The sequence below is a fragment of the Trichechus manatus genome, unplaced genomic scaffold, assembly GCF_000243295.1.
Source record: "Trichechus manatus latirostris isolate Lorelei unplaced genomic scaffold, TriManLat1.0 scaffold00039, whole genome shotgun sequence".
Lineage (NCBI taxonomy): Eukaryota > Metazoa > Chordata > Mammalia > Sirenia > Trichechidae > Trichechus > Trichechus manatus.
Genome location: NW_004443975.1, coordinates 3583380 through 3611376, shown reverse-complemented (window position 1 = coordinate 3611376; position 27997 = coordinate 3583380). Strand labels below are relative to the sequence as shown.

At 40.5% G+C, this 27997-nt stretch overlaps 1 protein-coding gene across 4 annotated transcripts in view; it reads left to right on the top strand.

Moving 5' to 3' along the window:
* The window catches only part of PLD5 (phospholipase D family member 5), a 413275-nt gene that overhangs the window by 315500 nt on the left and 69778 nt on the right, over positions 1 to 27997 (top strand). For all 4 annotated transcript variants that reach the window (XM_012555426.2, XM_004375857.2, XM_012555427.1 and 1 more), the window contains one exon: positions 9584 to 9711. In XM_012555426.2, coding sequence (XP_012410880.1) covers positions 9584 to 9711 — 128 coding nt within the window. The remainder of the gene's footprint in view (positions 1 to 9583; positions 9712 to 27997) is intronic.

Here is a 27997-nt window from a genome sequence, read left to right as displayed (position 1 = left end):
CAGTATTTCCCTTTAGCCTTCAAGCCAGTGAATTCTAAACAGTTACTAATTATATTGACTAAATTGTCCCGGTTAGTAAAAATTAAAAGTCCCAAGAGCAAGCTGACCGTGACCCTTTTCATCGTTCACAAAAATGAATATACTCAAAAGAAGAAGCGCTTGATTAATAAGACAGATTTCTCCCCCAAAACTTGCTTTCAAGCAGGAAATATCTGAAAGCCTTTCCAAGAATCCGTAATTATTAACACTAATGCATTTCCCTTTTATATAAATTTGAGGCTCATTAAAAATCTGTTCAACAGCTGCTGGTAAACTCATTATATATACTACTATTAGGGATGAGTACATTGTGATATATATGTATTTAAAACAGACAGTGGTTAACACTGAGTTCAGGATAATGGCCACATCTGAGGGAAGTGGTAGGGATATGCAATCAAGAAAAAACACAAATAACTTTAACACAATGTCAGTTTTGGCACTATTGACATTTGGGGCTGGATAATTCTTTGTTGTTGGGGGCTGTCTTGTGCATTATAGGATGTTTAGCTGCATCCCTGGTTTCTAACCACTAATGCCAATAGCACCTCCCGCTCCCCAGTTGTGACAACCAAAAATAGCTCTAAAAAAACAAACAAATAGACAAACACACTCCTTTTGAGTCAATTCCAACTCATAGAAACCCTATAGGACAGAGTAGAACTACCCCATAGGATTTCCAAGTCTTTGCCAAATGTCTCTTGGGGTTGGGGGGCAGAATCCCCCTGGCTGAGAACCACTGCTTTAATGATATAGGGAAAGTTATTTGTTTTTAGTTAAGTGGAAAGTTCACAGGTGTTCATTTCGTTATTGTGCCCCATGATTTACTTGTAAGTTACATATATTCTTTTGAATGTATACATGTTATGTCATAAAAGTTATTAAAACTTTTGATAATATGCTTTCAACAGACAACTTTCTGGAAGTAAACTTGGAGATAGAATCTGTTGGATTTTCATCACAGGACTCCATAGGGAATATTGAACTTTATTTTCTACTTTTAACTGCAATGTACTAGCACATTTCCTTTTGTGTTATTATGATGAGTATTTTGACAGGATGTTTATTTTAAATCTTTGAAATTTAAGACATTTAAGCATGCAACTTGTACAACTGGTTCTTTGCTAAAAATTGCATGAGTTTTCAGGCCAGAACTGAATATTTTTAGTCAAATGTTAAAAATACATATATAAAAATTGTCAAACTTCTAAAATTATAGATGCACAAAATAAAATACAATATTATCTGGTTAATACCACATGAATAACTTATTAAAGAAACAGAAGGCCTCCCAAACTACCTTTAATAACAAGTAGTTTATTCTAATGATTTAGAAGAACTTTCTACTCAGGGCAGGAAGTGAAGCTGGTCTCCAGGGCTGGGCAACAGGGGCTCTTCCCCATTCTCTTACATCCATGGGCTCTTCTGCACTCTCTTACTCTCCATTTCTGTCTCCTGGAGGACACTGTCTTCTTATCTCTTCCTGTTATATGTTGTTGTTAGTTACCATTGAGTCCGTTCCGACACATGGCTACCCCATGCACAACAAAATGCAAAGCTATTCCATCCTGCGCCGTCCCCATGACCAGTGGTGGATCAGGCCATTAAGATCCATAGGGTTTTCATTGGCTGATTTTCAGAAGCAGATTGCCAGGCATTCTTCCTAGTCCATCTTAATCTGGAAGCTCCCATGGAACTTGTTCAGCATCACAGCAACACGAAAACCTCCACTGACGAAAGAGTGGTGGCTGTGCATGAGGTGCATTGATGGGGAATTGAATCTGGGTCTCTCACTTGGAAGGCAAGAATTCCACCACTGAACCACCACGGCCTCTCTGCTTATATATCTAGTGTAGGGTTTTTCTTGTTTTTTTTGTTTGTTTTTCTTTCTTTCTCTTGGTTTCTCCTATCCTCCTTTCATATACACTTGGACATCTCTTTCTCTGTATCTCAATTCTAATTCCCTAAAGAGGAAATTTGATTGCTACATTTGGTACAATCAGGTATGGCCATGGTAAAGACTAGAAGTTATCACATGACACCTAGACCTTCTATTCTATGTCCTGTGGGTACACTGGACTCTGTTAGGAGAGGGTATTGGCAGGGAAGAAATGGTGCACATCTAAGCTACATGTAACTTCAGCTAACAAAAATGTCCTGTGAAGATTTTGTTTCTCCTTCATGAGAGAGGGCAAGACACAGTGTCCTCCCAGGAGTGAGGATATGAGGTGGAACTGCTAGATAAATGGGAGATGCAGCTGGATTGTATAAATCTAAGCATAGGTAGAATTAAACTTTTCTTATCTTCTCTGGAACGAATTAAATTATTCTACAAGATGTGTTCTAAAATTGCTCATTTTCCTCCTGGTTATCTTCCTTATGTGTAAGTAAGAATATTCCAATGCTAAACTCATCAGAATCTCTAGGACTCCATCTTGAGAATACTAGTTTCTTATTAATCTAGAGAGAACAAAACGTTTCTGGAGCTTCAGAAATGGAAAATAATAATAAACAATTCTTTAGCAATTTTAGATTAGATGAGTGTCTTAGTTTCCTAGTGTGCCATAACAATATACCATAAGTGAGTGGCTTTAAAGAACACAAATTTATTTCTCACAGTTTAGGAGGCTAGAAGTCTGAATTTAGGGTGTCGTCTCTAGGAGAAGGTCCTGTTTTGTCTATTTCAGCTTTCTGTAGTCGCCGGCAATCCTTGGAGTTCCTAGGTCAGGATGCGTCTGCTTTCATCGTCATATGGCATCTTCCCCCATGTGTGTGTCTCTGTGTCTGTACTGCCCTTTATAAGATACCTCTCAAAAGGATCAGGTTTAAGACCTACCCTAAACTCTGGTATGACCACATTAACGTAACAAAGAAAAACCCTATTTCCAAACAGGATACCACAGGTACTGGGGTTAGGACTTCAACATATATTTTTTGGGGAACACATTCAGTCCATACAGTGAGCATCCTGAGATGATGAATTCATTATCGCTCAACAAATATCTAATGTTATTTGTGAATTGATGATCAAAATTTGAGTCTGAGAACTTTTAGGTTGATGATAAAGAAGCAAAATAACAAACACAGTCAAGTCCTGAAAATCATGTAACAGACACAGACCAAAGGATGGTCCCCACAGGTCTGCATGGTAGGAAAGTGGTGGTGACTTGCAGCCCTGCCCAAGCAACACATCCACAGGTGCATCACACATGCAGAATGCTGAGATACTCTGAAATTGGGGTATTATGAAAACATTCCCAGTCACAGTTGCCCTTGAGTTGACTCCAACTCATGGTGACCAAATGGGTGTCAGAGTAGAACTGTGCTCCACAGGGTTTTCAGTGGCTAAGTTTTCAGAAGTAGATTCCCAGACTTTTCTTCCAATGCAAACATTAGGGTCCTTGAAAAAGAACTGTGTTGTCCATGAGATAGCTACTAACTCCCTCTAATTGGGTAAGGGACAGATCTATGATATGCAAGTTTAATGCTGGAAAAGTCTTACGGGAGGATGATGTGTGTATATGCAGTCAACTTGATTCTCCAAGGTAGTAACATTAATTTCCAATTTATTGTGGTGTTATAATTTTTTCTGCATAAATAACTTTTTAATTAATACTTTCATTTCCTCTTGTAGTTCAGGGAAGCTTCTCTGTTAAAGCTTAAAGGAGTTGTAATAAGTAGATTGGGATTTCCTAATTTTTAACATTTTTCTTCCCACGAAGGGTGTGTAACATGCAGATTAGCCACACCACTTTACCTTGATTAGTGTGACTGATTAGGACCTGCCTCTTCCCATGACCAAGTCAGCACATTTGTAGTTTAACATTTCCAACTCTGAACTGTTTTTTACTTTAAGATTTAATTAGGTCTTCATAGATCTCATGAAAGTATTTTATGAGGCAATTATAAGAACAGATCTATACTTGATTTTTCACTTTTGGAATCTAAGAACATTATTTTGCATTGCTAATAGCTCCTATAAGGAGCCCTGGTGTGGAAACAATTAAGCGCTCAGCTGCTAACCAGAAAGATTGGTGGTTCTAACCCACCCAGCAGCTCCGCAGAAGAAAGACCTGACAATCTGCTCTCGTAAAAGTTGTCATTGTTGTTAGGTGCTGTCAAGTCAGTTCTGACTCATAGTGACCTTATGTATAACAGAACAAAACACTGCCCAGTACTGCACCATCCCCACAATCATTGCTATGCTTGAGCCCATTGTTGTAACCACTGTGTCAGTCCATCTCGTTGAGGCTCTTTGTCTCTTTTGGTGACCCTCTACTTTACCAAGCATGATATCCTTCTGCAGGGACTGATCCCTCCTGATAACATGTCCAAAGTACGTGAGACAAAGTCTCGCCATCCTTGCTTCTAAGGAGGGTTCTGGCTATACTTCTTCCAAGACAGATTTATTTGTTCTTCTGGCAGTCCATAGTGTATCCAATATTCTTCATCAACACTGTAATTCAAAGGCATCAATTCTTCTTTGGTCTTTCTTATTCATTGTCCAGGTTTCAAGTGCATTTGAGGTGACTGAAAATGTTATGGCTTGGGTCCAAAACCAAACCCGCTGCTGTTGAGTCAATTCTGATTCATAGTGACCCTTTAGGACAGAGTAGAATTGCCCCATAGAATTTCCAAGGAGCGCCTAGTGGATTCAAACTGCCAACCTTTTGGTTAGCAGTCATAGCACTTAGCCACTACTCCACCAGGCTTTCCAGGGCTTGGGTCAGGCATACCTAATTCCTCAAAGTGACATCTTTGCTTTTTAACACTTTAAAGAAGTCTTCTGCAGCAGATTTGCTCAATGCAATACGTAGTTTGATTTCCTGACTTCTGCTTCCGTGGGTGTTGATTGTGGACCTGAGTAAAATGAAATCCTTGACAATTTTGATATTTTCTCCATAAAAATTGCAGCCAAGAAAATCCTATTGGGCAGTTCTACTCTGTCACATGAGGTTGCTGTGAGTGGAAAAATCAACTCAACAATACCTAACAACAACAACTCCTATTAACCATCAGTTAAGCAAACAATCAGGCTGAAAACGGGAGGATCTGCAGAAATCTAGATCCACCATCCAACCAACAACTGTGCATAGCCATTAGCAGCCATCCTCATGAGTCACTGTGGTGTAGCTTCCATCAATGACATGAGCCGTAAGTGGAGAGGCTGAGGCAATATTTTTACCTGTTAAAAATGAAATTTGTGAATATGATAAGTGGTTAATCAGACTTACCTAATAAAATTTTAAAGCTCTGAGATAAATGTATCTATATGAATCAAGCCAGCTTTTTAAAGATACTCTATATTCTTATGTCTACATAGGGTTGCTAGGGGTCAGAACCGACTCAACAGCACCTAACAACAGCAACATAATATTTAAAGGAACAACGTCATGTAAATGTATGTGACCATCTTTGACAATTAAAATTCTAGCGCAATACTATGAAATAAATGCAAATTTAGTGTGCGTACTACTATTGCAATAAGTAGACACTAAAGACTTTTCATAATTAAGTGTATTTTATAGTTAGAAAACATGGAATTGTAACCATCTCTTTCCAGTACATATTTTTTTTTAAATCAGGATGAGGATAATTTCTATAACCAATCAACAAAGATATTATGAAAATATGCATTCTCTTAAGTAAAATATTGACTATTATAACAAACTGAGGGATATGTTGGATATGATTAAATGTCTATCTATCCAAGTATAAATTAAGACAAAAGAGTATGTCTTCAAAGATAGATAGAGGATAGACAGAGATAGCCAAGTAGATAATTCTTAATGGGAGAATGATATTCCATAAACCATACGCAGAAAAATATTTTTCCAGCTGTATCATCAAATATTTTCAGTTGATTTTCTTAAATAATGTATATTATTTATCATACACTGATGTAGACCAAATTTATACATACTATGTGGAATTGTTATAATAGCTGTCTTGGCTCTAGCCACACAGGCATTCAGTAAATGGAGTGACTGTGGTTATATCTTGCGTTATCTCTACACATAGCTTTGCTGGCTTTTGTGCAGTTAGCTCTGGCCCCAGGCAGAACTTGAAACCATTCACTGTTTTTCATGCTGCCAGCCTTTGCTTTGGATTCCTTGATACAGCAATGGGGACTTCCCCCTTCTTGATCTTTGAGATACTCGGTGCTATCCTGCTGTTTGCACCCCTCTCTGTCTTCAATCAGGAATGAAGCACATCTTGAGCATTTTAAATGTTACACGTTAGTATGTTGTTAGTTGCCATCGAGTCAACTCCAGCTCATGGCAACCCCATGTACAACAGAATGGAACATTGCCCAATCCTGCTCCGTCTTCACAATCACTGGAATGCATAAGTCTACTGTTGAGGCCACTGTGTATTTTGAGTGCCTTTGAACCTAGGGACTCATCTTCCAGCACTGTATCAGACAGTGTTCTGTTGTGATCCATTCATCAATTTTCAGTAGATCTCCAGGCGTTTGTTCCTATTTTGCCTTAGTCTGGAAGCTCAACTGAAACCTATCCACCATGAGTGACCCTGTTTGTATTTGAAATACTGGTGACATAGGTTCCAACATCATAGCAACACACAAGCCACCACAGTACGACAAATTGACAGACAGGTGGTCAGGTACAGTTTAGTGTACCTGAATTTTAATCACTTTAGGTATTTTACCTCCAATTTCACACAGCACAGCATCTGGAATATATTAGCTCTTTGGTGAAGGCTGACTGAAGGGAAGCCATTATTCCTTTCTAAAATGGTTACAGGATCAACAAGTAGCTTCAGAGGCTCTGGCTGGAGGAGAAGGGCAGTCTGTGGTCTCCAGCGTCATGCTCCTTAGTCTAAACTCCAAGTAAAGAAACGTAGTACTTTTCACATATGTAGTGTGTGGTGGAAAGGTCACAAGGGCAGTCGTGGTCTGCCCTTTAGGCAGGCTCAGTGCTGTGCCTCAGGTGGGCCAATGGGTGTGGTCGCAGTGGACCTGGGCGAGAACAGAATGGGACATCTAGAACTAATAAATAGTCTGATGCATGGTTGCACCTGGCCATGGGTTCAAGTTTCAGGCACAGTGTCCCAGGCCAGGATGTGAGGGCCAGCCAATGTTACAGAGGGTTAAACATGTTTTCTGGGCAGAATAAGGGGGCAAGTCAAAGCTTCGCTGGAGGCACATGTTGAAGGTGGAATCTGAGACAAGCACGAAAGACACCTCTGTTCTACTCCTTCCAGAAAGAAGAGAAGATCCTTCCTTTAGAGCTGGCCAATTTAGTGCTATTAAAGGGCATGGCTAGTCAAAGCAGCCTGATTCTCCAAGGACAAATGCTGCACTTCTTCCATTAAGAGCGCTGGCAGCTGTCTCTGCGGATATCACACCCTCTGTGCAGATTTGGGGCTCTCCATAATTGCCATGGAAACTCTACACATTGGACATTCAGACACTGCTCTACCCAACTGTTCCTCCTCTGGGGTTTGTACCTATTCCTTGGGGCCAGGATGGCTGGAGGCTGAGAATCATGTGCCCTGTGTTCTAGAATAAAGAACCTGCTTCATCTCAGAGAAAATCTGTCTGGATGCTCCCTCCCCCTCGGATCCTCCTCAAACCCCATATCCTTTCTTTTCAACACTCCCCCCTCAACGTCTCAAGGAGTTCAGATGCATAGTTTACACTTTCCCAAGCATTAAATGTTTAGTTCAGAGTTTAAATCACTCTTCCTGCTTGATGATATTTTGCAGTGTATCCTGTGTATAAAAAAAGAGTCCCTGGGTAGTGCAAATGGATAATGTGCTCAGCTGCTAACTGAAAGTTTGGATGTTCAAGTCCACCAAAAGATGCCTCTGAAGAAGGTCCTGGTGATCTACTTCTGAAAAATCAGCCACTGAAAACCCTATAAGCACAGTTATAGAACACACATGGGATCACCTAGAGTCGGAGTTGACTTGACAGCAACTGGTTAATCCTTATGCATAAAACATTATTTATTCCGTGGGTAATGAAGATTCTGACAATAAAGTGTGTCATTGGAAGACATCATCTTCATTAATATTGCAGAACCGGCTTTGTCCCCATCACCCTGAAGACCAAGATGTCTTAGCATCTTAAACATATGCATGGAAATCTGTCCTTTTAAAGAGAATAGACCTTTAACAGAAATATATTTAAATGGCTTTGTATTGAATGGACTATATGCTCCTTTTAGAAGTTTTATGTGCATAATCCAGAGGCAGCAATATATAAAAGCTTGACAGTGGTCTCTGCTACAGCGTACTTAAAACAACTGGCCAAATTCAGTTCTTAAAATGTGGTTTTGGTTTTAACTACATAGAGTCTGAGTAACCTACTGAACCATTCAAGGATGCATTTCTATAAAGTTTGAATAACCAAAAAAAAAAAAAAAAACTTGTTGCCATCGAGTTGATTCCAACTCATAGCAACCCTATAGGACAGAGTAGAACTGCACCATAGGGTTTCCAAGGAGCAGCTGATGAATTTGAACTGCCAGCCTTTTGGTTAGCAGCCAAAGGCTTAACCACTGCGCCACCAGGGCTCCACATGCTTAAATTCTTCATGCTTAAGTGAAGAACTGTCAGATAAACAAAGGCCAGGAAGAGATCAAAACCAAAATAAATAGCAAAGAAGGAACGTAAAGTAAAGGCAAATGAAAGGGCAAACCAGTTGCCATTGAGTCGATTCTGACTCGTGGTGATCCCATGTGTGTCAGAGTAGAACTATGTTCCATAAGGTTTTCAATGACTGATTTTTTGGAAGTAGATCTCCAGGCCTTTCTTCTGAAGTGCCTCTGGGTGGACTGAAACCTCTGTTTTTCCAGTTAGCAGCTGAATGTGTTAACTGTTTGTACCACCAAGGGACTCCACTGAAAAGGTAAAGGGATGAAAAAAATGTATAGAAAGATTAAGAAGGCCATTGTCTTATTGAGGAAAGTTGTAGTACTAAACAAGACTGATCCTATCATTTATCGTAAATTTGTATTAAAATATTCCACAATTAGAAAAACAAAAAGCATGGGTCCCTGGGTGGCACAAACGGTTAAGTACTGGACTACTAGCCCAAAGGTTGGTGGTTCAAACCAACCCAGAGATGCCTCAGAAGACAGTCGTGCCTATCTGCTCTGAAAGATCACAGCCTTGAAACTCTATGGAGCATATTTCTACTCATTTCTACATATGGAGTCGCCATGAGTCGGAATCGACTCAACGGCAACTAACAACAACTATGTGGTGCGTCTACCTGGCCATCCAGTTAGCAAGCGATGGAGCCATGACTAAAACACAGATTTGACTTGAGAAGCTGTACTCTTGTCACTGTGTACAAAGCCACCTCTGTATACACATTTTTGTTCTTTTCTATTTTTTCTGGGAACAAAATGACTCTTTAAGGGCCTTCTGTGCACCAAACTAGTGTAAATATTTGGCTCTTCCTAAATGCCAAATGTAATGAATAAGAAGCTATGAGTATTTCTGCTGGATGACTAATGACAAGTTCTGAGCTTTGAAACAGAGGTTGACTGGGATTTCCTTGAACCCCTAGGAGCTGAAGTGACGTACATGAACATGACTGCCTACAACAAGGGCCGGCTCCAGTCCTCCTTCTGGATTGTTGATAAACAGCACGTGTACATCGGCAGTGCCAGTTTAGACTGGAGATCACTGGGACAGGTAATCTTTTCACATTATATGAACCATCAAAAATACCATTTCCATAAAGCGCTCAGGCACCTCTCCTGTAGTTGAGGGGAAAAGAAGGTATAGCATTTATTATTTGTAGCTGCGCGCTTTTAATAGGTGAAGCCATTTTTGTAATGAGACATGATAAACTTTTCTTTATCAGATTCATCTTACCAAAAAAACTACCACTGCTTCAATGCTTTTGCAATCCCAATGCTTCTCTCTCAGATTCTTCAGAGCAGGCTGGTGTATAATTTACATTAATTAGTTAGTTGCCATGGAATCGATTCCGACTCATGGTGACCCCATGTGTGCAGAGTAGAACCGTTCCATCGGGTTTTTAAGGCTGACTTTTCAGAAGCAGATTGCCAGGTCTGTCTTCCAGGGCGCCTCTGGGTGGGTTTGAACCACCAACGTTTCAGCTAGTAGTCAAGTGCTACCCAAATCTAAATTTTCAGGATATCACATAATCTATGAGACAAAGGAAAACATGTAAATTCAGTAGAGGAGAGTATGTCATAGAATAGTAATCATTTGAGTTATCCCTTTAATAAATCCTGAGATGAAGATGTTACAGTATTTCTCTATATAAATAATTAGCTTCAAATACCTTGACAGTATGTTTGGAAAAATCTTACAATTTTCATGTATTTATTTATGCCAGAGGTGATCTACAGAGTATTACAAAATCACCATCTTCTTGTTGGCCACCCAATGGCAGGGAGTTCCTGATCGTTCGGTGCTCAAGAAGACTGGCCAGTCAATCATACGTACTACAGGGCCTACACTGCATTTTACCTGAGCTCTTTTAACATCAAACCAAAAACCAGTTGCCATCCAGTTGATTCCGACTTTTACCAATCCCATGTGTTTCAGAGTAGAACTTTGCGCCATAGTGTATTCAATGACTGAGATCTCTCAGAAGGAGATCACCAGGCCTGTCTTCTGAGGCACCTCTGGGTAGACTTCAGCCTCCAACTTTTAGTTAGTAGCAGAGTGCTTAACCATTTGTACCTCCCTGGGACTCCTCTTTTATCATTAAACCAAAAAACCAAACCCATTGCCATTGAGTCCATTCTAACTCATATCAACAGTACAGGACAGAGTAGAACTGCCCCATGGGGTCTCCAAGGCTGTAATCTTTAAGAAAACAGACTGCCACATTTTCTCCCAAGGAGCAGCTAGTGGGTTCAAACCTCCGACCTTTCAGTTAGCAGCTGAGTGCTTTAACCACTGAGCCACCAGGGCTCCTCTTGGCATGAAGAGCCCATCAATGGTTGAGAAAACATGATTTAGTTTACATTGTTACATTTTTTACGTTTAAATTGCAAGAGTCTATCCATTGGCATAAAAATGATTCTGAACAAAATAATAATAGTAGTAACAACAGTTACTAATAGCCAGACACTATTCTAAGCCATTTAACTGGTTTACTGAATTTAAACCTCACAGTGATCCCGTGAGGTAAATATTATTATTGTCTCCATTTTATAGGTAAGCAAACTTGAGTCCAGAATTGTTTCAGTATTGAATCTCTAAAGCTAATTCCTTGCAATATTAATTCTAATGGGAAATATATAAATTTTGATTCTGTATGTCTCATGTCTGATGGTTCTTCAAACATACATGTAAAAAAATAGTGATTATACCAACTTTGACTTACCTCAGAAACAAGAAGTAAGGCAATAATAGTATAAAGCCTCACTAATTCAAAATATTTAGGGAAAATTAGTCTCACTTTTGGAAACATTTGTAATCATCTTTTGCTTTCTTTTTGTACTTACAAAGAACTAATCAATAAACATCTTCCTACCAGTAATTTTCAGCTGGATCTCCTATAATAAACAGATATAATTAGTTCTGTAACAATATTATCGTTGGTGTTGATTGCCATCCAGTTGGCCCCTGACCCCGGCTCATGGTGACCTCATGCACAATGGAATGAAACAATGCCCAGTCCTGTGCCATCCTCATGCTCAGTTTTGGATCAGATCCATGGAGTTTTCATTGGCTGATGTTTGCATATGCAAATTGTGCTACTAAGTGATTTTTAACTTGAACATAGTTTGCTTTTTTGTTAGAAAAATGCACTTCCCCACTACCAATTTTTTTTCTTTTGTTATTAACTGATATTGACAGAGTCTAAAGTTTTGTGAATTCCATTTGAATGAGGATTGAATAGTTGAGGCTTCGTGGCATTTTTCGAATTTTTAGCTAGTTCTTTTCTTTATTTCCTCTTACTTTTTTCCTTAGTCACACACACGTACAAACACACATACACACACACATACGCATACATATACAAGGGTTGGTCTCTCTCCTGGGGGATTATTCCTTTGTCTTTGTTGTTGTTTTGTAGAAAAGTAGGTCAATCTTTTAAATGTTGATTCTTTTTCTTTGTGGTCATTTGGTTATTCTTTCGTTTTGAAATAGATCTTTATGGTGGAAATGTGAAATTTTTCCTACTTTAAACTCAGTAAATTCAGAGTAAAGATAAGTTGCAAGTAATTTCCCATTATTCAAATGAAGAATCAAAGCTATCTTAGGATCTTTCCTTGCTCCCAGATTCCTGAGTCGAAGCTAGTTTCCCTCCATGTTATAGAGAAGTCCAAGTTGCCCAGAGTCAGAGGAGGAAGTAGAAAAGCACTCAGCCCGTCTTAGTTTCCCTAGGGCTGCCTCGACAAATTACCACCACGTGGGTGGCTTGAAACAACAGAATTGTATGTCTCACAGTTCTGGAGGCTAGTAGTTTGAATGCAGGATGTCCAGCAGGGCCATGCTGTCTCCAAAGGCTCTAGGGGATAATCCTTTCTGTTTTTTCTCAGCTTCTAGCCACCCCAGGCTTTCCTTGGCTTGTAGATGTGGTATAACTTTGTTGTCACGGGGCCCTTTTCCCGCTGTCTGTCTTCTCTTTTATCAGGACACCACTCATATTGGATTAGGACCTACCCTACTTATGTACACCAAAAAAAAAAAAAAAATACAAACCCACTGCCGTGGACTTGATTCTGACTCAGCGACGCTATAGGGTTTCCAAGGCTATAAATATTCACGGAAGCAGACTGCCACATCTTTCTCCCACAGAGCAACTGGTGGGTTTGAACTGCCAACCTTTTGGTTTGCAACTGAGCACTTAACCACTGCACCACCAGAACTTTGTATGACCTCATGTTAATTTAACTAACAACATTTTCAAAGACCCTATTTCCAAACAGGGTCACTGTCTTAGTTTCTTAGTGCTGCTATAACAGAAATACCACAAGTGGATGGCTTTAATGAACAGAAATTTATTTTCTCACAGTTTAGGAGGCTAGAAGTCCAAATTCAGGGTGCTGGATCTTCTCTCTGTCAGCTCTGGAGGAAAGTCCTTGTGTCTTCAGCTTCTGCTTCCTGGTTCCTTGGAGATCTCCATGTATCTAGGCATCTATTTTACCCCATGTCTCTCTCTCTGCTCGCTTCTTTAATCTCTTTTTATATTTCAAAAGAGATTGACTCAAAATACACCCTACACTAACCGTGCTTCATTAACATAACAAAGACAACCCAATCCCAAATGGGATTATAACCACAGACATTAAAAAAAAAAAAAACCTGTTGCCATCGAGTTGATTTTGACTAATAGCGACCCTATAGGACAGAATAGAACTGCCCCTAGGGTTTCCAAGGAGCAGCTGTCGAATTCAAACTGCTGACCTTTTGTTTGTGAGCTGAGCTCTTAACCACTGAGCCACCTGTGCTCCAAACCACAGGCATAGAGGTTAGGATTTATAACACATATTTTGGGGGGGGGGGCATAATTCAATCTGTAACAGTCATATTCACAGGTAGTGGGGATTAGGACTTCAACATATATTTTGGGGGGACACAATTCAGTCCATAACAACCTAGTTCTCTATTTATTTCACAACTAGTTAAGCTCTTTTCCTAAGGATCAGTCAACCCCTTGTGATTGATTTAATGTCATTCTCAGTTGGAGCTTGAGAATTGCAGCCTCTCAATTATGACACTGCGTGGCCCTGAACCCTGTAGATATGTCTAAAAGAGACAGCACTCTGGCCTCATCACATGGTTCTTGATTCTCAGCTTCTAAGCCACAGAATGAGAGGAAGAATAAAAAGAGTGGATGTTTTAGGTGTCTTACCTTCAGCCTGATATTTAACACTCAGTGAGAAATGCTGGAATGTTGTTGTTAGCTTCCATTGAGTTGGCCATGGACTCAGGGTGACCCCATGCACAACGTGATTGGACTGTTGTGAACCAGGGTTTTCACTGGCTGATTTTCAAAAGTAAATTACAGGCCTTTCTTCCTGGTCTATCTTATCTGGAAGCTCCACTGAAACCTGCTCAGCATCATAGCAACACACAAGCTCCCAGTGACAGATAGGTACTGGCAGCACATGTGGTATATTGGCCAGGAATTGAACCTGGGCCTGCTATGTGGAAAGTGAGAATTCTGCCCCTGAACCACTAATGTTCTCTAATGCTAAAATAATACCAACAAATTTTTACTTTGAAAAACCTCAGTGGGTTAACATAATATTTCTTAAGTATGGAGTAAGTATAATATAGGGATTACAACTAAACTTGTTTTATGATCCAGCATAGATTCGCAGATAAACGAAAATCATGAAAACCTGCTGAGCACTCCGGACATCCCTTAAGGAAAGAAGGCAGGTGAAGAGTCATACTTGCTAATGGGTGGAAACTGTCCTTGGGGGAGAGCAACCTTGGACCCTTTGGAGAAAAGGTTGTTGTTGTTGTTAGGTGCCAAGTTGATTTCAACTCATAGTAGCCCCATGTGACAGAGTAGAACTGCCTCATGGAATTTTCTAAGCTGTAATCTTTACAGGAACAGATTGCCAGATCTTCCTCCTGCGGAGCTGCTGGGTGGGTTTGAACTACCAACCTTTCAGTTGGCAGCCTAGCGCACTTAAATGCTGCACCACCAGGGCTCCTTGGACAAAAGGTAGCAGGCTTGAATAACATGTATATGTTGGCATGAAACAGTAAGTCCATCAGTGATTTCAAGTTCCATATGGAATTTCCCATGTAGCCTTGTTTTGTGGAAAATTGCACTCTTCTGATGATTTTATATTTAATAGCAGATTAAACTCCCTGGAGTCAGAGAATTGGGGGAAGGTGGATAGAAGAAGTCTTTATGTTGTTTTATCTGAGAGGCTACTGTTTATGTGCTAGGCACTTCGATAATAGCTTTATATACATTTCTTCATTTAATTGTCATAGCAACCTAAGGGTAGATATTATCTCCATCTTCAGAATTCATATAATGTTGGAAAAATAAACACAAAAAAGATCCTATTGTTGCTGTACTCTCCTGAAAAGTAATAAAACATGCTCTAACCTAGGAAAGAATTAAGCATTCGGAAATGATTCTCACATTCTTTAGATTGACGGTTAGGTTGATGGAGTCTGAAATCTTTCGTTTCATTTCTAGCAGTTTGGGACTCAGATAGAAATCAATCCAAAGTTGCCTTTTTCTTATCTTTTAGCTGCCAAACCATACTTTTAAAAACTAAAATAAATCTCATTCCTCTTCTCTTAACAAACTTTCCTATTTTCCTCTCGGAAGAGGCTACATTCTTGGGTGGGAATAAAGAGGCGTCTAAGCTGGGAAAGATGCAGGAGCCCTGGTGGTGCAGTGGTTAAGAGCTACAACTGCTAAACAAAAAGTCAGTAATTCAAACCCACGAGCTGTTCCTTGGAAACCCTACGGGGCAGTTCTACTCTGTACTATAAAGTCACTATGAGTCAGAATTGACTTGATGACAATGGGTTTGGTTTTTTGTTTTTTAACACGAACATTTAGCATCCCATTATCTTCCTGCATCTGTATGTCAACTGCTAACCTATTCAAAACTTCTCTTTCATCAACACCCACGCTTCTCCTCCTCTCCAAACTTGTGCACAAGTACTGTCTCCTTCTTTGTCTACCTTTTCCCCATAGGTCTTGGTATGTGGGATCATGTGATTACACTTACTCATCTATCTTAAATTAGTTTTCTTTTCAGCTGTGCTTAACTATGTAGGCTTTTTCTTGGTCTACCTCAGTGTGACATAAAGCATTGCACGGCAGGGCTCATGCATTAGAACAGATTTTAATTTGAGCAGAGTTGTGTGTGAGGCTAACAATTACATGAAGAACTGTAATACATTTTCCAAGTGTCAAATTTCAACCTTTTTCATAAGCTTTAAATTTTGTGAAGTTCTGTGGTGAAATCAAAGATTGTTGCTATCGTCCATTGCTTAAATCTTTGACAAGTTGGAGAAATAATAATAATACTAATAATAATATTAGCTTCATTGTATTGAGGGATTTCTATATGCTAGGCATTCCTCTAAGCCTTTAAAGAGTATGAAGTCACTTAATTCTCACAATAACCTTTTCTTTTAAATATTACTATTATCACCTTATTTTAAAAAGGAAGAAGCTAAGACATAGAAAAGTAGCTTACTCAAGATCTCTGTTATGGATTGAATTATATCCTCCCAAAATGTGTGTCAACTTGGCTAGTCCATGTTTCCCAGTACTGTGTGATTGTCCACCATTTTGCCATCTGATGTGATTTTCCTATGTGTTATAAATCCTACCTCTATGATGTTAATGAGGCAGGATTAGAGGCAGTTATGTTAATGAGTCAGGACTCAATCTACAAGATTAAGTTGTGTCTTAAGTCAATCTCTTTTGAGATATAAAAGAGGAAAGTGAGCAGAGGCATATGGGGACTTCATACCACCAAGAAAGTAGTGCCAGGAGAAGAGCACATCCTTTGGACCTGGGGTCCCTGCATGGAGAAGCTCCTAGTCCAGGGAAAGATTGATGACAAGGACCTTCCTCCAGAGCCGACAGAGAGAGAAAACCTTCCCCTGGAGTTGACGCCTTGAATTTGGGCTTCTAGCCTACTGAACTGTGAGAGAATAAGCTTTGTTAAAGCCATCCACTCATGGTATTTCTGTTATAGCAGCACTAGATAACCAAGATGATCCCCTTCTAGGAAGTGACAAAACTAGGATTCAAATCCAGGCAGTCTCGCTCCATACCCAACACTCGTATTTCACTGTCCATCATTTTTAAAAAACAAATTAGAAAAATCATTTTCTTTCATGATCTTGCTGTGATGCTAACTTGTAGATTTCTTCTCTTTCTCTAATAATGTGACTCATCCAGAAACCCTTAATTCATTCATACCTTTCCAGTTGCAAACCCATGGTGGGCATAGTGGCCATAGAATGACACCTACTGTTGTTCAGTACTTGAGTCCTGCAAACTCACTTAGCCTCTGGGTTGAATTGCAAAGACTAGGACATGAATATGTGTTTGCATCTATACTCTTCCCCACCAGTGGATCGGAGTGCTCCCCTGGAAGTCATGGCCACAGGGAGTCTCGTGGGAAGAAAGAGAACACAACCACAAGCTTTTCCACCTGGGGGTCTGGATTTGTGAATCTCAGGAGCTACTAAAATCATCGTTAAGGAAATGAAATATACGGCACTGGCAAAGGCAACAAAAGACTCTAAGTGTTGTGTGAAGTGGAAAGAAAAGGGCACAGCAGTCTTCAAACCACAGGGCTCTAGGCGTGATGCTGAAATATGAGAGCTGGGAAGGAAAACATAAAAATCATGGTTTTTGGAAAAAGTTACATTTATAATTTTTCAAACAAACTCTCTTAAATGAATGATTAAGCCTAGAGCTGAATGTGAAGCTCCGTAGGTTCACTGGTTATGAGAATCTGGCAACTCTGGAGTAGGGAGATTTTAAAATATTTTAATATAAAAATTAGAACAAACAGGAATAGACCTATTTAAACTTTGTTAATGTGGATTTTAATCTTGTTTTTAGTTGTCATTGAGTTGGCTCCAACTGATGGCGACCCCATGTACAACAGAACAAAACACTGCCTGGTCCTGTGCCATCCTCTTGATCGCAGGCATGCTTGAGTTCATTGTCGCCTTCCAACCTAGGAGGTCAACTTTCAACATTACATCGCAGATTGTTCTGTCGTGATCCATAGGTTTTCACTGGCTAATTTTTGGAAGTAGATCACCAGGCTTTCTTCCTAGTCTGTCTTAGTCAGGAAGCGCCACCGAAACCTGTCCACCATGGGTGACCTTGCTGGTATTTGAAATACCAGTAGCATAGCTTCTAGCATCACAGCAACATGCAAGCCACCACAGTAAAACAAACTAACAGACATGAAATGGATTTTAATCTTAAACCAAAAAAATAGTTGCCGTCAAGTCAATTCTGACTGATGGTGACCTCACATGTGTCAGAGTAGAATTGTGCTCAGAGGGTTTTCAGTGACTGATTTTTTGGAAGTCGATCACCGGGCCTTTCTTTCAAGGTGCCTCTGGGTAGACTTGAACGTCCACCCTTTCACTTAGCAGCCAAGCCCACTACCTATTCGCACCACCTACCTTTATCGTAAAAAGAACTAAAAGGTGCATATTAAACAGCTCAACTCCTAGGACACATGAGCATGGGGGCAGTAAGATGAGGGCTTCCAGTGACTACAGGTATCACCTCACTGGTGGTGAAACAAGGTAGCAACCTGGGGATGGGATGCTTCAGAAGCTTAGCAATGTATTGAAATCTCCTCCTGTGATGGGCAGGGAGAGCAAACTCACCAGTCCAGCGTCTGTTTGGTGTTTAAAATCACTGAACCATTTAATTTTGGAACAGGAAATCACTTCAGAGAACAACCAATGTAGTGCTTTCCAAGGTGTTTTCTGAAATACTTCTTCAGTGAGATAATCATGGGAATTACCTGGGAAAAGGATTCTATTTTCTGTAAGACCGAGAAACTACGGGATTAACAAATTTCAATGGGTTAATTCACTGCAGGACTCTTCTGAGCCTTTCGTATGCTAATGTGCTTTGTGACTGTCTAAGATGTGGGAGAATGACCATTAAATAATTTTCTTGGTTGATTTTGTGGATCCAGTGTTCCTAGAAGCCCTCTTACCTCCACAAATGCTGATCCAAGCCAGTCTCCATCCCACCACCCCCATTTCACAGAAGAGAACATTGAGGTGGAGGGTGCTAGGTCACTTACCCACCGCCCCACATTCCTTTAGGTCAGCATTAGGACTATCAGGTATAGTACTCTCAAGCTAGTACTCTTTTCACCATAGCATGTGAAAATATGTGATTCCAAAGCTGGTAATTGTAGGGTTCTGTCTCCTTGGCAGCAAAACAACTGGACAATTTGCAAGCAAGTGTGGTATAGTCTGATGTGATAAAGACAGTGAACAGGTGTTTATTACACATTTACTGTATTCAGAGAACTGCACTAGTCTTGGTGGAGGGTTTTTAAAAATGACAAAAACCCACAAAAATTTACAATCCATTTTGAAAAACAAAATATTCAAACACTTTTTAAAATGAACATAACCGTACAGGATATATGCCAAGCAGGACCAGCTACACAATTTGTAGGGCTCAGTGCAAAGTGAAAATGTCGAGTCCCCTGTTAAAAAAATTATCAAGAATTTCAAGATGATAACAGCAGAGCATTAAACAGCGAAGGGTCCTTCTAAACAGGGGGCCCTATGCAAATACACCAAGAGGCTGGTCCTGGTGCCAAGTAAGTAGGGTTGGCAGCCAGCACTCTGGGTCTTGGGAAGAGGAAAATCCCTGCAGACTAATCCAAACAGTAAAGGCCACAGTGAGAAGATGGGATCTGAGCTGAACCTCAAACAATGAGTGAGCTAGATGAGCTCAGCCTTGTGGGTGAGCTACAAAGGAAAGGCATTCTAAGTGGTAGGAACAGAGTGAGCAAAGACATGGAGCTGGATCGAGTGTGGTGTAGTAGAAGATCTGCCAGCAATTGCCTGCAGGAGCAGAGTGTCCCAACTGGAGAGCCTTGGAACATAAGGAAAGGAAAGGTAAGCTTGGGAAGGACTGAATGCTTGGCATAGGATGTGGATGCAATCATATGGTCTACAGAAATCACGGAAGATTTCTGGTCAGGCAATGACCTGACAATATTGGAATAAACTAGAGGAAGTGCTCAGGATGAAGGGTGGGGACAGAGGAGAGACAGAGAGACTATGGCGTGATTAAAGAGGGAAGTGACAGCGTTGAAATTATGATGGTTTTGTGGACTTGTTTCCCCCCAAAATATATATTGAAATCCTCACCCCTATACCTGTAAATATGATCCCGTTTGGAGAGAGGGTTTTCCTTTGTTATATTACCCATTACCTTCGAGTTGATAGCGACCCTGTAGGACAGAGTAGAACTGCAAGGAGCAGCTGATGGATTTGAACCGCTGACCTTTTGGTTTGCAGCCATAGCTCTTAACCACTGCATCACCAGGGCTCCTATATTAATGAAGTTATATCAAACAAAGTAGGGTGGATCCTAAACTTAATCACTTCTGAGTTATAAAAAGAACAGAACACACACACATACACACACAGGAAGGCAGACAAAGAGATCGTCTACAAGTCAAGGAACCAAAGAACCCCTGGGGCTACCAACAAGGAAGGAATCAACCCAGCTGAGACCCTGATTTGGACTTTTAGCCTCCAGAGCTGTGAGAAAATAAATTTCTGTTCTTTAAAGCCATCACTTTTGATATTTGTTACAGCAGCACTAGGTAACTAAGACAGATGGTAACTATGAGAACGGGAAAGAAGATGCAATGGAAGAGACATTGCAAAGCCGTGTCACCAGTGACCAAGGAGCTGTGAGGAATGAGCCAGAGAGAGTAGGCAGCAGTGTTTAGGCAGTCTTCTGGAGCTGGACCAACTTGGAGAAGGACCGTACTGTCAATAGAAAGGGGTATGACAGAGGTGTGGAGCAGTTCTGATGTTCAACTGGCAGCCGGAGAAGCAGCAAAGAGATTGGCTGGCGTTGTTGCATTTTAAATAATAGCTTGAGCACTTGAACAGTGATAGTTCTTTCTTGGCCCTAAAGCCACTGATTTCATCCTAGCTGCTATTTCTGACTATAACCGTTTGGTAGGATATTGATGTGAATGACACACTCCCCGTGCCTCATCAAGCCCAGTCTCTCCTTTCAAGTCTTCCTACAGGTTGAAGTCGTAACCTGACATTAACAATGAGTAAGGGCGTCTGATTCCCGCTTCCTGTCCCCTTTTCTTTCAGTTAAAAGAACAAAGGACTAAGGTAGAGTTTGAAGACCCAGTGGGCGTGCCTGGGCAGGAGGAGGTCATTGTTTTATGGCTCATCCAGTCATCCCTGTTCAGCTGCCAGCACTGAGCTGACATTTGTCCCAGAATTGATGAGTTTCTAAGGCATGTTTTAGCTCCCCTGAAGGAAGTGACGCATTGGCCCCCACTCAGCACAGGTAACTAGATGTGAGAACCAAAATGGAAATGGAGCAAAGCAAAAGGCAATTCAACTGCAAATACAAGAGAGAATAATTAATATTCCTTAGGAAACATGTAATGAGGGAAAACAAAGGATCAATTCTCCCAGTATTGATTTAAAAGATTACCTGAGCTGCTCAGAAGTGTCATTTTTGTTTGCATATGCATTCTACAGTAAATGAGGGGGTGGAAGCCTTTTTTTTAATAAAAGAAATGTATTAGCAGACTGCATTTTCAATAACAAAGTCATGCACATTTTCTATAATTGTTAAGGTAACTATTTGACAGATAATAGTGTTCAAAAGAGGCAGAAATGGGAAATCCTTCTTCCTAGTCGCCCATGGGAGACATTCTCACCAAGCCAGAGTATTGGCTTCTGTAAATAGTCTCAACATATACAATTAAGTGAAATAATGAGCATCGTTGGACCCTTCATGCTTACCTTTCCTAAGATGGTCATTCCCAAATGAAACTTATGTATTTCCAAAAATTTTCCTCACATGTCCCTCCAACGCCTACTACCTAAATATGTTCTAAATGGCCTGAGAATTTGAGCTATCCATAATGGCTTCTATGTGACATATTTCTAGATCTCTATCCTGGTCACTTTTTCCCCAAATATAGTCCATTTGGTTGAAGTTCCTCTTAAATTAGGATGCCCATAATTCAGTACAGTACTTCGAGAGCAGCCTCCCCGTTGTGAGCTTTTGCTGCTAGTCATATGGGTACTACTGAAAACAGAGGCTAAGTTTAGGTCTGCAGTTTTGCAACCTCATTGTTTGTATTGGCTGTTAATTAAGCCCATTGTCTGGCCATATGGCATAGTCACGGTTGGCGTCAAACAGAACTGAAATGGAATTTTTTTCTACCCCTTACTAGTTATATGGTCCTGGACAAGTTACTTTACCTCCCCAAGTCTCAGTTTCTTCATCTCTGCAATTGAGTTAATAATATCAACCTCATAGACTTAAAAAAACCAAACCCACTGCTGTCGAGTTGGTTCCAACTTATAGGGACCCTGTAGGACAGAGTAAAACTGCCCCATGGGGTTTCTAAGGCTGTAGTCTTTACAAAAGCAGACTGTCACATCTTTCTCCTGCAGAGCAGCTGGTGGATTCAAACCTCTGACCTTTCGGTTAGCAGTCAAGTGCTTAAACCACCAGGACTCCTTCCATACACTTGCTAGAAAGATCAAAATGGGAGACTACAAAGCACTTAGCACTGTGCCTGCAGCACTGGTAATCCTCCATAACTTGTAGCCATCGTGGTTGATGACAAGGAAACGTCTTTCTTTCCTTGGCAAGTTATCTAGGTCAATAGATCAGAATGCCAGAGAGCTCTTATGTATTTATTTTCTTTGACAAAGCTTTCCCAAAATCCCCCTTGGTCTGCTCCCAAACACATGGCCTGGTTAACTGCATAGGTGCACAGCAGCAGCCAAGGAGCACGGGCTGTGGTTGTGTCCATCTGAAGGGAGGTCTCTAATGTCTTTCCACAGAGCTTTATTCTCCATCCTGTGCAGTTCACAGTTCTTATCAAAGATAATTCCTAGAAGGAAATGACCAAATTTACAAGTGGCCCAAACGTGGAAGAGAGAGCTAAAATTTTGTTTGCCAGAAGCAAGATTTAAAGAAATTTCAGTGAGTTAATCAGTCCAATGATAACAAAAGGAAGTTGTCAGTTTGTCGTACTGTACTGGCTTGTGTGTTGTTATGACGTGGAGGCTATGCCTCTGGTACTTCAAATACCATCAGGGTCACCCAGGGTGGACAGGTTTCAGCAGAGCTTCCAGACTAAGACAAAATAGCAAGAAAGGCCTGGCAGAGTACTTCTGAAAACCAGCCAATGAAAACCCTATGAATCACAACAGAATATTATTTGATACAGTGCAGGAAGATGAGCCCCTACATTGCAAGGCACTCAAAATACACAGTGGCCACAACCATGACCCTGAGCCTACCAACAATCACGAAGATGGCGTAGGATCAGGCAATGTTTTGTTCTGTTGTACTCAGGGCCCACGAGTTGGAACAAACTTGACAGCAACTAACAGCCACCACAACCAAAGCCCTTCTTTTAATTCCTCCTCACTGGCTGGTTTTAGAATCTTGGTCTGGGAGCCTGTATTGAGAACCAGGATGAGGTGTCACCTGACTATGGATTTTTACATGAAATCCCAGCACCTGTTTAGTACCTGGCACATATTAAATGCCTTTTTTTTTTTTTCCAAATGAATGCATGAATTAACAAACTGGAATGTGTTCCGTAACTGTGTAAGTCTTAAAGCCATGTCATATGAGACCAGAATCAAAGATTGGACATTACAGGAGAAAGGACTTACATCAGTGTAAACAAGAATTTTCAGCAATGGATAGGCCAGCCAGCAACAACTGTGGGCAAATGGATTGAAAAGGGTCAAGAGAATTAGCCCCTTGTTGTAGGCAGAGTCCAAGTAGGGCTGGCTGATAACTTTTCTGGGATTCAGCAGAGGGAATGTTCTGGGGGCGGAACACTGTTCAGCATTACTGGATCAATGTTCGAGGACAGGAGGAGGTGGCTAGAGTTAAGTAGCTGTGGTTTCTTCATCAGTTAAAGGATCACATCGCCCAATAAACATGGGCTAGCATCATCATCATCAGGATTGTCATCATTTTTGTTTTTCACACCCCACTAGCACATGGCGGGGGCCAATCAGGACACCTCTCCTCCCCTGCCTTCACTCAGGGACCACAGTGCTGGTGTGTGCAAGCCTCAAAGCCTGGAACACACACTCACTCTTATGCGTCCCCAGGCCCTGGCGTTGGTGTCATCCCAGCAGAACAGTGACCTCTTGCAAAAGCTGGTCCACCGAAATTTAGTAACATTTCTGACATTCCTCTCTGAATATTGTATTCATTATGAAAATCAAGCTTTATATGCAGACAAATACTATTTTAAATCAACGGAGTTTTGTTTTTTAATAACATTGAGGTAAAATTCTAGTAGGCAAAGCTTGTGGAACATGTACATACAGATTGTTTCCTTCAACAAAAATTTATTAAACATGATTCACTAGATTTCTTTGCGGGCTTAGTCAGGCCTAGGAAATGCATTTATTTTAACAACTATGCTAACAAAGATTCACTTGGGTGAATCTTATTGCCCCATTTTTCTTTCTTCATGGCTTTCATATTTTAATTGGAAAAAATTGGAATGTATTATCTTGATACAATGACTTTCGAGAATACTACTTTTATGCTCATAAATCATTCTGCATACTTCAAGCATTACAGCTCAAGCATCTATTATTATAATTAGCTGTCACTTTAGCCCTTTATTGTTGAATTCACCAAAATGTATCTGTCATATTTTTAAAAACCTTTTCTGAAGCCTTAATTCCCTCAGAAAACTGCATGTAGAAAGTTAACTTAGTTGCCCTGTACTGTTTTAGCATGACCTTCTTAACCCCCACCCACAAACTGCTAAATTACTTCTTTGTTGTTTTAGTCAAAATCGGATGTGCCATATTTGGACTGTAAGAACTGCCTAAAAATACTCTTTCACTTCTGAATTGCCTGGGCTGCTGGATATGTTTGTTCTAGAAACTGTGAGTCTGAATTTCATCCTCATAAGTCTGTGGGAGAAATCATGCTCCATAATAAAGCAAGATTAAAATAAACCATGCATATAAATACAAATGTTAATAGGTTCATAGTTTTGAATAAGTAAAATACTTTTCAGAAATTTTCCATTAACATTGATTTATTGAATCTTCACAGCAGCTTTGTAAAATAAATAGGGCAGACTTTGGAAGTCTCATTTTATGAATCAGGAACCATCTCAGAGAGGTCCATTAAAGAATGACGTGGATTTATTCCATTAGTTGACATCAGAGTTAGGACATGAACCCAAGTCTTCTGGTTGATGGTTCAATACTTTTTTTGACTGTGCCATACTAATTCTCTTATTTAATAATTGACTGAATCAGTGGTTCAAATACATAGTGACATCTCCAATAGAGAGTAATATCCCAGAGATCTAGAATTTAGGTATTGGAGAGACTTCTTTAACTGGAATACAACCAAGAACCAAAAAATATGCAACAAACAAACAAAAAAAACTCTGTGTAGCCAAAACTCCCTGAAGCTATTGCATTTGACTTATTGGAGCACCCCTTAGGACCTTATTCAACATCTATTTATTCTTAGGCTCACCACCAAAGACCAAAACCAGCAGTTGAGTTGACTCTGAGTTATGGTGACCCCATGTGTGTCAGACTAGAACTGTGCTCTGTGAGGGTTTTGAATGACCCATTTTTCTGAAGCAGATCACCAGGCTTTCTTCCAAGGCACCTCTGGGTGGGTTCAAACCTCCAACCTTTCAGTTAGTAGTGAAGCGCAAGGATGCCCAAGGCTCACCACAGGCTGAACTAATTTCCAAGCTCATGGCACGCAAGAAGTCACAGGTCAGAGAGAAAAACACAGACTCTCAGACAAGTGAGAGCTGCTCACAAAGCAGGAATAAGCACACTGGCTGTTAAAAGGAACACATGAGTTCTAAAATCCCAGTGCTCATGAACCAACAAGTACAAGACAGTTCCATCTGCCTCCCAGGAATCTCCAGAGGCTGCTGGCCTTCAGGATGACTATGACTTTCCCTTTAGGCAAAGGGAAAACTCTGAACATGCACTTCTTCCTGTTCAGGACAAAATAAATGTGCTTAAATCTTTAAGGAGTGATCCATCAAAATAACTGGAGGTTTCGTCTATAGAGCAGAAAACGCTCAGCTCTAGGCACTTTGATTCTCTAAAGCAACACTGCCCAATAGAAATATACCACACTGGCCACCAATGTGAGCCACAAGTGTAATTTAAAATTTTCTAGTAGCCACAGAAAAATAAACAGGTAGAAATAATTTTAATAACATTTTATGTAACCTAATATATCCCAAATATTGACATTCCAACATGTAGTCAATATTAAAAAACTATAATCAGATATTTTACTTTTTGGGGGGTGGGAAGTTAAGTAAGTCTTCAGAATCCAATAGGTACTTTACACTTACAGCACGTCTTGTTTCTGACTAATCACATTCAAGTGCTCAATAGCTAGTATGACTAGTGACAATCTTATTAGCACAGTCTAGAGCCTCTCTATCTCTCTAATTAGGAACCTGAATATGTTTTGTTTTTTCTAATTTAACACACAAGCCTAAAGAGATAAGGATTTTATTCTGAAAAATCTAGTTTTACAGCCAGCAAACAGACAAATTTCAGTTTGAAGAGCTGGTAATCATGGAGTTATGACAAATGTAGAAGTCGGGGTGACCATGTGTTTGAGGACTTTTGAAAGCCGCAAAGCATTTCATGCCATTCGACGCATGGCGCAGATGGAAATTGTTTTTACTTCCAAATTTATGGATAGACATTGCCTTCTTCTAAAATGATTCTGAGTAGTTCTCAGAAGTTAAATTCTTATATTCCTTATCTGCCAAGAGGTTTCAACAGGGAACATCAATAAAACATACTCAGCCTGCTGCCAATGAGTGTCATTTCCCTGCTACATTATTTGCGTGAGTTTATTCAGCAAATATTGTTTAGTATCTACTAAATGTAACCAGGGGTGCAAAGATGCAGAAGCTGGGTCCTTTCCCTTAAAGAGCTTACATTATACTGAGAAGAAAAACAAGTAAACAAATATTTATAACACAATTTATCATCCTTGGGTGGTGCAAATGGTTAACGCACTCAGCTGATAACTGAAAGGCTGAAGATTCAAGTCTACCCAGAGGCCCCTTGAAAGAAAGGCCTGGCAATCTACTTCTGAAAAATCAGCCATTGGAGACCCTGTGGAGCACAGTTCTACCCTGTGGGGTGGCCATGAATCAGAGTTGACTCGATGACAATTGGTTTTCTGTTTGTTTGTATCTCAGACTAGGAGAGGAGTCAGAGAAAGTGACACCAGAGCTGAGCCTTGAAGGGTCCTTGGAGATTAGCTGGGGGAAGAAAGGGGAGAAAGGGCTCCCTTTGCACAGCGGTGGGAGAAGGCATGGGTAGCTCAGAGAAAAGGCAGAAGCCCGTGTGACTGGGACACATGGTGCCAGCTGCGAGTGCAGAGAGGTGACAGTGAGGCCTTGGAGCGTCTGGTATCATGCCCAGAGGCAGAGATGCAGCCTAAGCATCACGGGAAACCTTGGAAGGGTTTTAGGCAGAAGAGTGGCAGCCATGGGGAAAATGGATTGGAAAAGATCAAGAGTACAGGAAGGGATACCACTCAGGAAGCTGTTGCAGACATGGGACTGGGGGACAAAGGAGGGAGCTGGAGAAGGTGAGCCCCTGAACGAACTCAGTGGCATTGAGGAAGGCCAGGAGGGGAGTGTCCTCCTCTGCTGGCTGAGCTGCCCCAGGTTGGCTGATTACCTGGGCCCTGCACAGGTTGCTCAGTGCTGGCACCGTGTCCCCTGAAATGAGACTAAGAGGCTGGGTCAGGGTGTCTGTGAGTCAGGATCAGCCCGTAGGCCTCCCACTTGGAAGAGTATAACATCGTTCCATTTCTGTAAACAAGGAAAGTCCCCAAATATGTAGGTGCACATATATGTTTATGATCACTACTGGAGTGGGGAGCTGCATTAGGGGAAGGAGGACTTTCTGCTTCTACTCTAGAGACATCAGCCCTGCTTGATTGCATTACTGTTTAAATGTATATTAAGGCACATGGTTTAAATATAGTTATATTTAAGTATATTTGCTTTTTAGTTTAATATATTAAATATTACACATAGTAAGCATTTACTATATTGTGTATAGATGCGTATATATAGAGAGTGTGTATATATGTGTGTGTGTGCATGTGTATGTGTGTATATATGTATATATATATATTATCATGTCACACTTTGATAGAACTATTGTTGTTGTCAGCTGCTGTTGAGTTGGCCCCAGA